The sequence below is a fragment of the Nannobrachium achirus genome (genome assembly GCF_963921795.1).
Source record: "Nannobrachium achirus genome assembly, chromosome: 18".
Lineage (NCBI taxonomy): Eukaryota > Metazoa > Chordata > Actinopteri > Myctophiformes > Myctophidae > Nannobrachium > Nannobrachium achirus.
In genome coordinates, this window is record NC_137825.1 from 284409 (window position 1) to 299582 (window position 15174).

Sequence of the window (15174 nt, forward strand, 5' to 3'; positions counted from 1 at the left end):
TGACCTTTCACTCTGTACTTAGTCTGCTCTTTTTCCCCTCTACACCAAACCTCTTTGCCAAAAATAGCCGATCTACAAGCTCACAATGCCTCGCGCTGCGAGGCGTTGTGAGCTTGTAGATCAAAAGGAGATCAAAAGGAGAAAAAAAACAAGTTCCTATCACACAAAGATTTGGAGGACCCCCTGTAGTAACTCTGAGGACCCCCTGTAGTAACTCTGAGGACCCCCTGTAGTAACTGTGAGGGACCCCCTAGGCATCCCGGACCCCCTGTTGAAGACCCCTGCTGTGTATGATATGAAACATTATAGAACATATAGTTATAGAGGACATGGATCTCATACACCTGTAAATATACCAGTAAGACTCCTAATCGGGAGATAAGCGACCGCCAGGTCGCAGCGTGATTTTAGGCCAAAATGTGTCCAAAAATATGTTTGAAAAAATCGGCCTGATGGTGGCGCTATATGGGACAGATGCATGTTGATGACATGAGTGTAGACATACTGTGTACCGATTTGCGTGATTTTAGGGCAAAATCTGTAGGAGTAGTGTCGAAAAAAAAGTGTTATTAAAAATCGGCCTGAAGGTGGCGCTAAATGGGAGAGATCCATGTTGATGACATGAGCGTAGAGCAAGTGTGATTTTAGAGTATCAGATAAAATGACAGCCAGGAGGATGAGACTAGCCGCCACCGACACCAGAGTGTGTGTTTAGGTGTGTGTTGTGTTGTGTGTGTGTTGTGTGTGTGTGTGTGTGTGTGTGTGTGTGTGTGTGTGTGTGTGTGTGTGTGTTTAAGAACAGTGAACGATTAAAAGTATCAATTGTGACACAAGGCAAAGACATAAGAAGCTCTTCTACTGTAGAGCTTTAGCTCCCCCATGTGGCCGTACCTGGGATGTGCACCTGTCCTCTGTTCTTCATGTGTGTCCCTCGCAGGTAGCCGTACAGACACACCGTACGGTCACACTTAGGGTCTGTACGCAGTTTCTCTGGGTCGGTCAGGTCCTCCATGCTGAGAGAGAGAGAGACATTAACAATGAATGAGAGAGAGAGAGAGAGAGAGACATTAAGAGAGAGAGAGAGAGAGAGAGAGAGAGAGAGAGAGAGAGAGAGACATTGAGAGAGAGAGAGAGAGAGAGAGAGAGAGAGAGAGAGAGAGAGAGAGAGAGAGAGATTATAGTCAGGGAATTTTAATAAAACCCTGGGAATAAATTCCTTGCCAAACAATTTCTTCACCAATGTGTTGGTAAAGGTGTCTAGTAACATATCTAACAAAGATTGAAATTCAACATCCCTAGCAAAATCTTTGACAGCTAGGGTAATTCTGGGTCTCATTCACTTACCAAAAACAGACGCAAAAAGACGATGGTTTAGTGATGAGTCATCACTTTTCACAAGGTGTATGGGGTCCATTTTTGGCCCAATGAATGTTTTTCGTGCAAAACAAATGCTTGCAATGGATTCAGAATAATTAAAAACACCCAGTTATACTCCTAACATGCTACTTAACGCATATTTTTGGGAGTGATTTTTTCCCTTACAGTATAGTACAGTGTATAGTAAGTGAATGAGACCCAGAATTACCCTAGCTGTCAAAGATTCTCCTAGGGATGTTGAATTTCAATCTTTGTTAGATATGTTACTAGACACCTTTACCAACACATTGGTGAAGAAATTGTTTGGTAAGGAATTTATTCCCAGTTTGACAGATATTCTGCTAATTTTCCCTAACTATTAACCCAGGTTGCATAATGAGGACAAAGCTACCGTGAATACATTTAAAGACCTCCCTGTCCATGAAGAGATTCAGCAGAATGATCTTCTGCTAGAGACTGGCTATGAACCCAAACTACTGTATTATTATTATGTTTTCAGATGACACAGTCATCCTCAGTCTATTGAAACAATCCTCCAACATGGACTCGTATCAACAGGAGCTCTGAGGGGATGTGAGGGGCTAAATCTTATTTTAAATGTAAAAAACAAAAACAAAGGAGATGGTCTTTGATCAAAAGGCTGTGAGGATCACAGTCCCATCCTCACCCATAGGGAGAGAGAGGAGCAGGTGACCTCTTATTAGTACTTGGGTATTTGTTCTGATTCCCAGTTAAACTGGACCAACCAAGTGGATTATGTTTGTTCCCGACTTAACCAGCGCATGCACTTCCTGAGAAGGCTCAGGGTCCATGGGGGGTTGCTGTTCTACAGGCAAACATGGAATCTATCATCCCATTTGGTATCACCACCTGCTTTGGTCATCTGTCCATCAAACTCAAATCCCAACTGCAAAACCTAGTGAAGAGAGCTGGTAAAATCACTGGCATGAAGACTCCCTGTTCTGTCAAACAAAACCTAGTGAAGACTAGAGAGCTGGTAAAATCACTGGCATGAAGACTCCCTGTTCTGTCAAACAAAACCTAGTGAAGACTAGAGAGCTGGTAAAATCACTGGCATGAAGACTCCCTGTTCTCTCAAACAAAACCTAGTCAAGAGAGCTGGTAAAATCACTGGCATGAAGACTCCCTGTTCTCTCAAACAAAACCTAGTGAAGAGAGCTGGTAAAATCACTGGCATGAAGACTCCCTGTTCTGTCAAACAAAACCTAGTGAAGACTAGAGAGCTGGTAAAATCACTGGCATGAAGACTCCCTGTTCTCTCAAACAAAACCTAGTCAAGAGAGCTGGTAAAATACTGGCATGAAGACTCCCTGTTCTGTCAAACAAAACCTAGTGAAGAGAGCTGGTAAAATCACTGGCATGAAGACTCCCTGTTCTGTCAAACAAAACCTAGTGAAGACTAGAGAGCTGGTAAAATACTAGCATGAAGCCACCCTGTTCTCTCAAACAAAACCTAGTCAAGAGAGCTGGTAAAATCACTGGCATGAAGTAGGGATGTGAAAAAAAATCGAAAATCGATCGACTCATGCTCACCGCGACTCAAAAAGTACGAGTCGAAAAATCGAAAAATATATATATTCTTTTATTTTTCTAAAGTTTTTCCCCCAAAAATTACTGTTTTAATCGTTGTTCAAAAAGGTTATACGCGTTGATGTTTTCCAAATGTGAGAGGACCGGGTGTGTGTGTCTGTGTCGGAGACTGTTGTGCATGCATGCAGCGCTAGTCAGGTCCGCGGACTACTGGTTGAGAAACACTGCTGGACCGGGATGATGCGCGCGTCATAGCAGTGCGACTCTATGGACTGGATGCGTTTTGTTTACCTCCTGCCTCTGCATGCATGCTTGACACGAAAGCTCGCTTGTTAATGGCAGCGTCGCCGTTGTGTGCGATGATCAAAACCACACTACTCGTCGTTAACGTTAATGCGACACACGGGGGATATATGAGAGCGAGCGCACGTTCCATGGACTTATTGTCACTCCGCTTCTAGTCTCTAGAGAACAGACTCCATGCTAACAAGGAAGAGCAATTATGTATTATCATTATTATTAGGGCTTTGATGCAAGTTCTGATGGGTGCAGCATACGTTGTGTTGTTTAAAGTAATGCGCCGTTGTGCTGCTCTCCTCTCAGCTGCTGCTTAACGGGAAAAAAAGTGAAAAAAGTCGATCGACGCGTCGATTTTCGGCCACGACGTGTCGATTTGCAAATAATGTGTCGATTAACATCCCTAGCATGAAGCCACCCTGTTCTCTCAAAGAAATCTTTGATAGGACAGCGATGAGGGTTAGGGTTACTAGGATGAGGGTTAGGGTTACTAGGATGAGGGTTAGGGTTACTAGGATGAGGATTAGGGTTACTAGGATGAGGCAGGCCCTCAAAATCACCTGTCACCAAAATCACATCCTCCATAAAGAATATGAGTTGCTGCTGTCTGGGGTGGCTGGTTAATAGTACTAGTTATAATAGTTATAATAGTTATAATAGTATATAATAGTTATAATAGTATATAATAGTTATATTAGTTATAATAGTATATAATAGTATATAATAGTTATAATAGTATATAATAGTTATAATAGTTATAATAGTTATAATAGTATATAATAGTTATAATAGTTAGTTATATTAACTCACCAGTCAGCCAGTACATAAGGGTGGCTGGTTAATAGTACTAGTTATAATAGTTATAATAGTTATAATAGTTGCGACCGTAGGTCGCATTTACTACCAAAAGCTCCAACGGCTGTCCGTGCGTCAGTCAGTCACACGTCACACGTCACACTTTTGCCCTGCTCATATCTCCGCAACCGTTGCCCCGATCCATGCCAGATTTTGCACACACACTCCTTGCCTGCCAAACTACAACCTCCAAGGACCCCCGGAGCTCCAGGGACCCCCAGGTCCCTGGGGGACCCCCAGGTGTAAAAAATGACCAAATGTGCAAAAATGACCAAATGACCACCCCAACGGGGCTGCTCACGGGGAATTCCCGGGGACCACCGACTCCTGGTGCTCCAGAACGGATGCAAAAGTGGTGGCGCCCCCAGTGGAGGACCCCCTGCCACTGCAGCGCACATAAAATGCCGTAACTTGGGCTAGGAGCGACCGGGAGAGCCGGGGCCGGTACCTATTCGTCCGCCTCGGCGGCGCGGAGACCCCACCCCTCATTTCTCACATGGCCCTCTTCTAGCGCCACCATGAGGCCGATTCTTGCAAAACACATTTTTGGACACTGCTCCTACAATTTTGCCCCTAAAATCACTCAAATCGGTACACAGTATGTCTACACTCATGTCATCAACATGGATCTGTCCCATATAGCGCCACCTTCAGGCTGATTTTTGAAAGCACATTTTTGGACACTGCTCCTCCAATTTTTGCCCTATTATCACGAAACTCGCTACACAGTATGTCTACACTCATGTCATCAACATGGATCCCTCCACATTCTTTGTGTACACATGTGACCTACGGTCGCTTATCTCCCGATTAGGGAGTCTTACTGGTTATAATAGTTAGTTATACTAACTCACCGGTCAGCCAGTACATACCCCTATGTACTGGCTGACCGGTGAGTTAGTATAACTAACTATTATCCGGGGGTCCTTGGAGGTTGTAGTTTGGCAGGCAAGGAGTGTGTGTGCAAAAGTGTGTGTGCAAAATCTGGCATGGATCGGGGCAACGGTTGCGGAGATATGAGCAGGGCAAAAGTGTGACGTGTGACGTGTGACTGACTGACGCACGGACAGCCGTTGGAGCTTTTAACTCACCAGTCAGCCAGTACATAAGTACATAAGGGTGGCTGGTTAATAGTACTAGTTATAATAGTTATAATAGTTAGTTATACTAACTCACCGGTCAGCCAGTACATAGGGGTGACTGGTTAATAGTACTAGTTAATAGTTAACTCACCGGTCAGCCAGTACATAAGGGTGGCTGGTTAATAGTACTAGTTATAATAGTATATAATAGTTATAATCGTATATAATAGTTATAATAGTATATAATAGTTATAATAGTTATAATAGTTATAATAGTTAGTTATACTAACTCACCGGTCAGCCAGTACATAGGGGTGACTGGTTAATAGTACTAGTTAATAGTTAACTCACCGGTCAGCCAGTACATAAGGGTGGCTGGTTAATAGTAATAGTTATAATAGTTATAATAGTTAGTTATATTAACTCACCGGTCAGCCAGTACATAAGGGTGACTGGTTAATAGTAATAGTTATAATAGTTATAATAGTTAGTTATATTAACTCACCGGTCAGCCAGTACATAAGGGTGACTGGTTAATAGTACTAGTTATAATAGTTATAATAGTTATAATAGTTATAATAGTTAGTTATATTAACTCACCGGTCAGCCAGTACATAAGGGTGGCTGGTTTGCCAGACCAACGGTCTGAACTTCATCACAGAGATGAAACGACCCAGATTCTTCACCTCCATGTTCTGGTATTCACCATGAACCATGCCGGAGAGATAGAACAGCTTAGCACCCTGAAATATAAACATTTATACTATAAATAATATGTTCTGGTATTCACCATGCACCATGCCAGACAGGTAGAAGAGCTTAGCACCCTGTAAACAACATTTACATACATATCAATATTTAATATAAACATTTATTTAATGATACATGAACCATTCCAGACAGGTAGAACAACTTAGCACCCTGTAATACACATTATACACAACAATATTTAATATAAACATTTATACTATAAATAATATGTAATAATACATGAACCATTCCAGACAGGTAGAACAACTTAGCACCCTGTAATACACATTATACACATCAATATTTAATATTAAATAATATTTAATAAACATTTATAATATAAATAATATGTTCTGGTATTCACCATGCACCATTCCAGACAGGTAGAACAACTTAGCACCCTGTAAACAACATTTATATAAATGATTTAAATGTATTAATATCATTGTTACCTGGTAGACTTCAGTCCAGAAGCGATGTTTCAGTCGTTTCTTGGTTTTACAGTTAACTGTATTAATATTATCATTATTCCTACCTGATAGACTTCAGTCCAGAAGCGATGTTTCAGTCGTTTCTTGGTCTTCTGCAGCTGCTTGTTGTTCTTGAAGGAGTCCAGGTGTGTCAGAACTCCCATGATCCTGGGGAAGCCGTGGACCTGGCAGATGTTCAGGAACTCAAAGGTCTCCATCTCAAAGCCAAAGCTGGCGTCGATCAGCATGAGGACCTGAACACAATGTCAACACATCAACACTCACTACCAAGAGTCTGAACACAATGTCAACACATCAACACTCACTACCAAGAGTCTGAACACAATGTCAACACATCAACACTCACTACCAAGAGTCTGAACACAATGTCAACACATCAACACTCACTACCAAGAGTCTGAACACAATGTCAACACATCAACACTCACTACCAAGAGTCTGAACACAATGTCAACACATCAACACTCACTACCAAGAGTCTGAACACAATGTCAACACATCAACACTCACTACCAAGAGTCTGAACACAATGTCAACACATCAACACTCACTACCAAGAGTCTGGGACGCGTGGAGCGAGGGAGAAGAGTCTGGGACGCGTGGAGCGTCGTCCAGGGTGTTTTAGGACGCGTGGAGCGTCGTCCAGGGCGTTTTAGGACGCGTGGAGCGTCGTCCAGGGCGTTTTAGGGAAGGGAGAAGAGTCTGGGACGCGTGGAGCGTCGTCCAGGGTGTTTTAGGGAAGGGAGAAGAGTCTGGGACGCGTGGAGCGTCGTCCAGGGTGTTTTAGGACGCGTGGAGCGTCGTCCAGAGTGTTTTAGGACGCGTGGAGCGTCGTCCAGGGCGTTTTAGGGAAGGGAGAAGAGTCTGGGACGCGTGGAGCGTCGTCCAGGGCGTTTTAGGGAAGGGAGAAGAGTCTGGGACGCGTGGAGCGTCGTCCAGAGTGTTTTAGGACAGTATATTATTATATTTGCATATGTAATGAACTCACCAGGTCCTATCATGGTGGTGATGTAATGAACTCACCAGATCTATCATGGTGGTGATGTAATGAACTCACCAGATCAGCCACCTTGGCCAGGTCTATCATGGTGTTGATGTCGTTGCTGCATTCTATGAAGGTCAGACGTCTCTTCTTACCTGAGGAAAACAACAAGGACTCATTACTAACCTGACCCTGACCCTGGAAACAAGGCTTAGGGTCAAACCAACCCCATAACACATGTATTCAGTATCCACTATCAATAAGCTTTGGGCTTATCAAGATTGTCATCGAGCATAGCGGACCATAATGTCATGGGTGCGTTCGGAAATGCGCACTCAACGCACTGGTGTGCCATGTTGTCGTTTGTTTATTCGGTGCACTTGGTGCGTTGTCGTTGGGAAATCCAGTGCGCGGCGCACCGGTGTGCTGATTGCACGCACTGACCGACCCTACTCAGAAGATGGGGTTTGACGGTGTGGTGCGTCAATGTGGTGTTTTGATTGGTTGGTTTGCATGGCCATGTCTTGAGCGCTTCTCAGCCGTGAACAATGGAGGAAATGACCGCAAAATGCAGCATTTGTAGCTTAATTGGTCGTTTGGGCATGATAGTTTCACACACATCAACGTGTAAACTAACAGCAGGATGGCCAATGTTATGAATTACATCTCCTTTCAATAGCAACGTTACGTTAGCAACTGCTGCTTTTCAGGAAGTTTTCCTTCAGAGTTCAGAGTGAAAAAGCTCACAGCTGCTCTTAAATGGTGGTTGGTAAATAAGACACACTGAACGCACTCTACAACGTCACGCCCACTGCACTCACTACACTGAGAGCTCACCAAATCAAACTGTCCATCTTACCTGAGACCATGCTGATTGGTCCATGCATGTGTCAGTCTTACCTGAGACCATGCTGATTGGTCCATGCATGTGTAAGTCTTACCTAAGACCACGCTGATTGGCCCATGCATGTGTCAGTCTTACCTAAGACCACGCTGATTGGTCCATGCATGTGTCAGTCTTACCTGAGACGATGGTGATTGGTCCATGCATGTGTCAGTCTTACCTGAGACGATGGTGATTGGTCCACACATGTCTCCCAGCTTGGTGCGGGTGAAGTTTCTGATCAGGCAGCGAATCAGGGTGCTCTTCCCCACCTTGGGGGGTCCGACCACCACCACCACGATGGGAGGAGGGTCCAACACAGAGCGGTCGATGAGGGGGATGTGATGCTTCTTAGCCTTGATGTCCTGAGACCTGTTAATACAATATTATATTATATATACATCTATATATATCTATCAACCACTAGTATGATGTTAGGAGGGTCTATGAGGGGGGTGTGATGCTTCTTAGCCTTGATGTCCTGAGACCTGTTAATACAATACATCTATTATTATTATATTTATATCTATTACAGTATCTATCAACCACTAGTATGATGGGAGGGGGGTCCAACACACTGCGGTCGATGAGGGGGATGTGGTGCTTCTTAGCTTTGATGTCCTGAGACCTGTTAATACAATATTATATTAAATATAAATCTATATATACTGTAATATATACTGTATCTATCTACAGTATCTATCAACCACTAGTATGATGTTAGGAGGGTCTATGAGGGGGATGTGATGCTTCTTAGCCTTGATGTCCTGAGACCTGTTAATACAATACATCTATTATTATTATCATATTCATATCTTTTACAGTATCTATCAACCACTAGTATGATGGGAGGAGGGTCTATGAGGGGGGTGTGATGCTGTCCTGGGACATGTTAACCCATTTAGGCCTAGAATTATTGAATGCTTTAACCAGTCTAGGTGCTGCGAGCTTGTAGATCTGCTATTTTTGAAAAAGTTGTGAAAATATGTGCAAATCTTTGAATATATGTATTTTCAAAGCGAACGTGTGTAACTCAAATTTAGCTTCTGGGGAGTCCCTGGAACTAGATATTTGGATATGGGAGTCCCTGGAACTAGATATTTGGATATGGGGGTCCGTGGAACTAGATATTTGGATATGGGGGTCCCTGGAACTAGATATTTGGATATGGGGGTCCGTGGAACTAGATATTTGGATATGGGGGTCCCTGGAACTAGATATTTGAATATGGGAGTCCCTGGAACTAGATATTTGGATATGGGGGTCCCTGGAACTAGATATTTGGATATGGGGGTCCGTGGAACTAGATATTTGGATATGGGGGTCCCTGGAACTAGATATTTGGATATGGGGGTCCCTGGAACTAGATATTTGGATATGGGGGTCCCTGGAACTAGATATTTGGATATGGGGAGTCCCTGGAACTAGATATTTGGATATGGGGGTCCCTGGAACTAGATATTTGGATATGGGGGTCCGTGGAACTAGATATTTGGATATGGGGGTCCGTGAAACTAGATATTTGGATATGGGGGTCCGTGGAACTAGATATTTGGATATGGGGGTCCGTGAAACTAGATATTTGGATATGGGAGTCCCTGGAACTAAATATTTGGATATGGGGGTCCCTGGAACTAGATATTTGGATATGGGGGTCCCTGGAACTAGATATTTGGATATGGGGGTCCGTGGACAAATTCATATCATTTTGAATTTGTTTCTCCAGAACAGACTCTGAGCTCCAGTTAAGTGAAAAGGACCTTCTCTTTGACGATGGCTGGCCAGATTGCTGACACAACCTCCACCATCAATTCTCACATGCCCCTCTTCTAGCGCCACCATGAGGCGGCTTCTTGCAAAACACATTTTTGGACACTGCTCCTACAATTTTTGCCCTAAAAATCACGCAAATCGGTACACAGTATGTCTACACTCATCTCATCAACATGGATCTGTCCCATTGTCATTGTAACTTGGAAATAAAATCGGCGTGCATGTCCATGATGTAGCTGGCTGTAATATACTTTTATAAAATGTTATATTTTCACAGGATTATTTATTATTGTGTTGGATATACATTTTCGAGTGGATACATGTGTCCATTGCCTGTCAAATAGTTACACAATGCTGCTCCGCACGTCTACAATGGAACAAAGTGGTGTAGGATGAATCCTACACCACCTCTGGACTTGACGTGAGATTTGATCCTACCCTACGCCAACGTCAAAGTCAAGTTGAAATGATAAATGTCGAGACTTCCCTAAATTTCGGTGTACACCCAAATTTTGATCTGCACCACGTTGATAAATGAGGGCCTGCTCCTCCAATTTTTGCCATAAATTCACGCAAATCGCTACACAGTATGTCTACACTCATCTCATCAACATGGATCCGTCCACATTTTTTGGGGACACTGCTCCCTACTCTTTGTGTATACATGTGACCTACGGTCGCTTATCTCCCGATTAGGGAGTCTTACTGGTATATCTATATGTATATGTATATAACAGTATATATATAGATCTAATAGTAGATCTATATTACCTATGGAAGGTCTTCTTCATGCGCACGGCGCTCTGAACAGCGAAGGCTTTAGGGTTTCGTTTCCGCGCATCGCTCTCCTCCACCACTTCCTGCTTCCTGTTCTTCTTCTTCTCTGCTTTGGGTCCGCTGTGACGATGCTGGTGACGCTTCTGCTGCTGCTGCCCCCTGCTGGCGGCCTCCATGATGACTGACAGCTGAAACAACAAGCACACAACAATACCATGATTAAACACACAACAATACCATGATTAAACACACAACAATACCATGATTAAACACACAACAATACCATGATTAAACACACAACAATACCATGATGACTGACAACAATAAACACACAACAATACCATGATGACTGACAGCTAAAACAATAAACACACAAACAGCCGGTGGAGGTTTTCACAGCAACACCAAATGGACCCTTACAGCTCTTTAACTCTGAGGCCGGCTACAGACATTAAGAACTTTTTTTTTAAGACGTGCACGTCACACCTTTGCCCTGCTCATATCTCCGCATCAGTATGACATCACACTGCTGACATCAGTATGACATCACACCGTACACAAATGACCCTTATATAAGACCGGCATTATCTACCGACAGATTAGTAACAAGATGTCAAAATCGTTGAAGGTTGAATCTCCAGATATGGAGATAACCAACACATCCCTCCATATATGGAGATAACCGACGAATCTCACTAAGTCTGACCTCACAAGCCCCATATTTGGACACGAACAACATATAACTCCATATATAGAGACATAGCTGCTGACATCAGTATGACATCACACTGCTGACATCAGTATGACATCACACCGTACACAAATGACCCTTATATAAGACCGGCATTATCTACCGACAGATTAGATGCAAGCAGGATCTCGACTCTGACACAACTCATCGGCTCATAAGCTGGTTCTCCCTCCATATATGGAGATAACCGACGAATCTCACTAAGTAGATAATGCCGGTCTTATATAAGGGTCATTTGTGTACGGTGTGATGTCATACTGATGTCAGCAGTGTGATGTCATACTGATGCGGAGATATGAGCAGGGCAAAGGTGTGACGTGTGACGGACGGACGGCCGGTGGAGGTTTTGATACTAAACTGCGACCTAACGGTCGCAAATATGTCTTTACATGTCATACATAGTGACAGTGATGCCTACACAGATGCAATTGATTTAATGTGCTATTCATAATAAAATGTAAGCTTTTTGTCATGTACAGTGGTGGAAAACATTCTCAAATTCATTGCTTAAGTAAAAGTACAAGTAAGACTCCCTAATCGGGAGATAAGCGACCGTAGGTCTCGCTAGAAGAGGGCCATGTGAGAAATGAGGGGTGGGGTCTCTGCGTTGCCTTGGCGGACGAATAGGTACCGGCCCCGGCTCTCCCGGACGCTCCTAGGCCGAGTTAGGGCATTTTATGTGAGCTGCAGTGGAGGGGGTCCTCCACTGGGGGCGCCACCACTTTTGCATCCGTTCTGGAGTAGCAGGAGTGGGTGGTCCCCGGGAATTCCCCGTGAGCAGCCCCGTGGGGGTGGTCATTTGGTCATTTTTGCACATTTGGTTGTTTTTTTTTACACCTGGGGGTCCCCCAGGGACCTGGGGGTCCCTGGAACTCCGGGGGTCCTTGGAGGTTGTAGTTTGGCAGGTAAGGAGTGTGTGTGCAAAATCTGGCATGGATCGGGGCAACGGTTGCGGAGATATGAGCAGGGCAAAAGTGTGACGTCTGACGTGTGACGGACGGACTGACTGACTGACTGACGCACGGACACCTGGTGGAGCTTTCTGTAGTAAGTGCGACCTACGGTCGCAATCAATACTGAAACATACAAATACTTTGTTACAAGTAAAAGCCTGGAATTCAAAATGTATTGAGTAAAAGTATTAGTGTTGGCATCAGAATGTACTTCAAGTGCCTAAAGTAACTTTTTTAAATAGCAGATCTACAAGCTCACAACGTGTCGCATGGCGGCACGCTGTGAGGTTGTAGATCCATTTTTGTCACCAAAAAGCAGCAGGTACTTCACCCGATGACAACTCCAAAAGAACTACATGGCCAAATACCATATCTGCTTCCTCCTCAAGCGGAACCGCCCACTTCCCGCAAAGCATTATGGGAAATGCATTCTTCTTTCGAAGAGACTTTGATGCAACTTTGAAAGAACAAAAGTTATTACTATGTGAGTGCGGCCTGAGAGAGTACAAATGGAACCAAAGTACAAATGGACCCTTACAGCTCTGTGACTCTGAGAGTGTACAAATGGAACCAAATGGACCCTTACAGCTCTGTGACTCTGAGAGTGTACACATGGAACCAAATGGACCCTTACAGCTCTGTGACTCTGAGAGTGTACACATGGAACCAAATGGACCCTTACAGCTCTGTAACACTGAGAGTGTACACATGGAACCAAATGGACCCTTACAGCTCTGTAACTCTGAGAGTGTACACATGGAGCCAAATGGACCCTTACGGCTCTGTGACTCTGAGAGTGTACACATGGAACCAAATGGACCCTTACGGCTCTGTAACTCTGAGAGTGTACACATGGAACCAAATGGACCCTTACGGCTCTGTGACTCTGAGAGTGTACACATGGAACCAAATGGACCCTTACAGCTCTGTGACTCTGAGAGTGTACACATGGAACCAAATGGACCCTTACAGCTCTGTGACTCAGAGTGTACACATGGAACCAAATGGACCCTTACAGCTCTGTGACTCTGAGAGTGTACACATGGAACCAAATGGACCCTTACAGCTCTGTGACTCAGAGTGTACACATGGAACCAAATGGACCCTTACAGCTCTGTGACTCAGAGTGTACACATGGAACCAAATGGACCCTTACAGCTCTGTGACTCAGAGTGTACACATGGAACCAAATGGACCCTTACAGCTCTGTAACTATAAGAGAGTACACATGGAACCAAATGGACCCTTACAGCTCTTTGACTCAGAGAGTACACATGGAACCAAATGGACCCTTACAGCTCTGTGACTCAGAGTGTACACATGGAACCAAATGGACCCTTACAGCTCTGTAACTATAAGAGAGTACACATGGAACCAAATGGACCCTTACAGCTCTGTGACTCAGAGTGTACACATGGAACCAAATGGACCCTTACAGCTCTGTGACTCAGAGTGTACACATGGAACCAAATGGACCCTTACAGCTCTGTGACTCAGAGTGTACACATGGAACCAAATGGACCCTTACAGCTCTGTAACTATAAGAGAGTACACATGGAACCAAATGGACCCTTACAGCTCTTTGACTCAGAGAGTACACATGGAACCAAATGGACCCTTACAGCTCTGTGACTCAGAGAGTACACATGGAACCAAATGGACCGGAGTTGGATCCAAATATTGTACTTTTACTCCACAACATGCATTTAAAAACTTTACTATTGTATACCTGGACTGTTTGAAAATAGCAGATCTACAAGCTCACACACATTGTGAGCTTGTTGAATTCCGTGCTTTTACTTGTAACAGAGTATTTCTACATTGAAATATTGATACTTTTACTTAAGTAAAACATTTGAGTACTTTTCACCACTGTTTAGATGAATTAACTGTAAACCAAACCCGTGAAAAATGTCTAAGCTAAAGTGTAACCTTAGGGTTTAGTACATATTGTTACCTGTTATAATGTGTTCCTCATCATACATGTATGTCGACATACTATATGTATGAGGAACACATTATAACAGGTAACGATATGAGGCATAACCCTATATTACACGCATGTTAAACATGTATTAAGTCATGTTTAAAACAAAGTGTAAAATACATTAAAACATTAGTGTTTAATACATGACGTTCCCTGTTAGAAATGTGTTCCTCAACCATTCACTGTACGTGTGAGGAACACATTCTGACAGGGAACAATATGAGACATAACTCTGTATTACATGCGTGATATTAAAAACACTGTAAATACATTAAACCTTACCGTTCAGCGTCCACGAGGCGGCGCTGTTCTCCACACGGTAAACAACACAGTTATCAGACTGACGGAGACACTAATTAAACTATTAATTTTAATATAAATGTTATTATTATTGTTGTTGTTCTACAGTATAAACAACATGCTGCTGCTCTGCACGTGCAGCTGGAAGTGTCGTCCCCCTCACAATGTGTTCCCCAAGGAAACACAAGTTACTTCCGTTGGTTCCGTTCTGAACGACGCTGTGTCCCCGTTAATGTGTTCCCCCCTGTGTTATGGACCATGTTGTGACCCTATCACAATGTGTTCCCCCTGGTTTTATGGACCCTGTTGTGACCCTATCACAATGTGTTCCCCCCTGTGTTATGGACCATGTTGTGACCCTATCA

At 43.6% G+C, this 15174-nt stretch overlaps 1 protein-coding gene across 1 annotated transcript in view; it reads right to left on the reverse strand.

Moving 5' to 3' along the window:
* The window catches only part of bms1 (BMS1 ribosome biogenesis factor), a 77298-nt gene extending 62374 nt beyond the window's left edge, over window positions 1-14924 (reverse strand). Inside the window, exons 1-7 of the mRNA XM_080748050.1 lie at window positions 14792-14924; window positions 10813-11006; window positions 8450-8640; window positions 7461-7540; window positions 6448-6636; window positions 5763-5905; window positions 892-1013 (exon numbers count right to left, since the gene is read on the reverse strand). Of these exons, the coding sequence (XP_080604176.1) occupies window positions 892-1013; window positions 5763-5905; window positions 6448-6636; window positions 7461-7540; window positions 8450-8640; window positions 10813-10994 (907 nt within the window). The 5' untranslated portion in view covers window positions 10995-11006; window positions 14792-14924. The remainder of the gene's footprint in view (window positions 1-891; window positions 1014-5762; window positions 5906-6447; window positions 6637-7460; window positions 7541-8449; window positions 8641-10812; window positions 11007-14791) is intronic.
* Window positions 14925-15174: the final 250 nt, after the last annotated feature.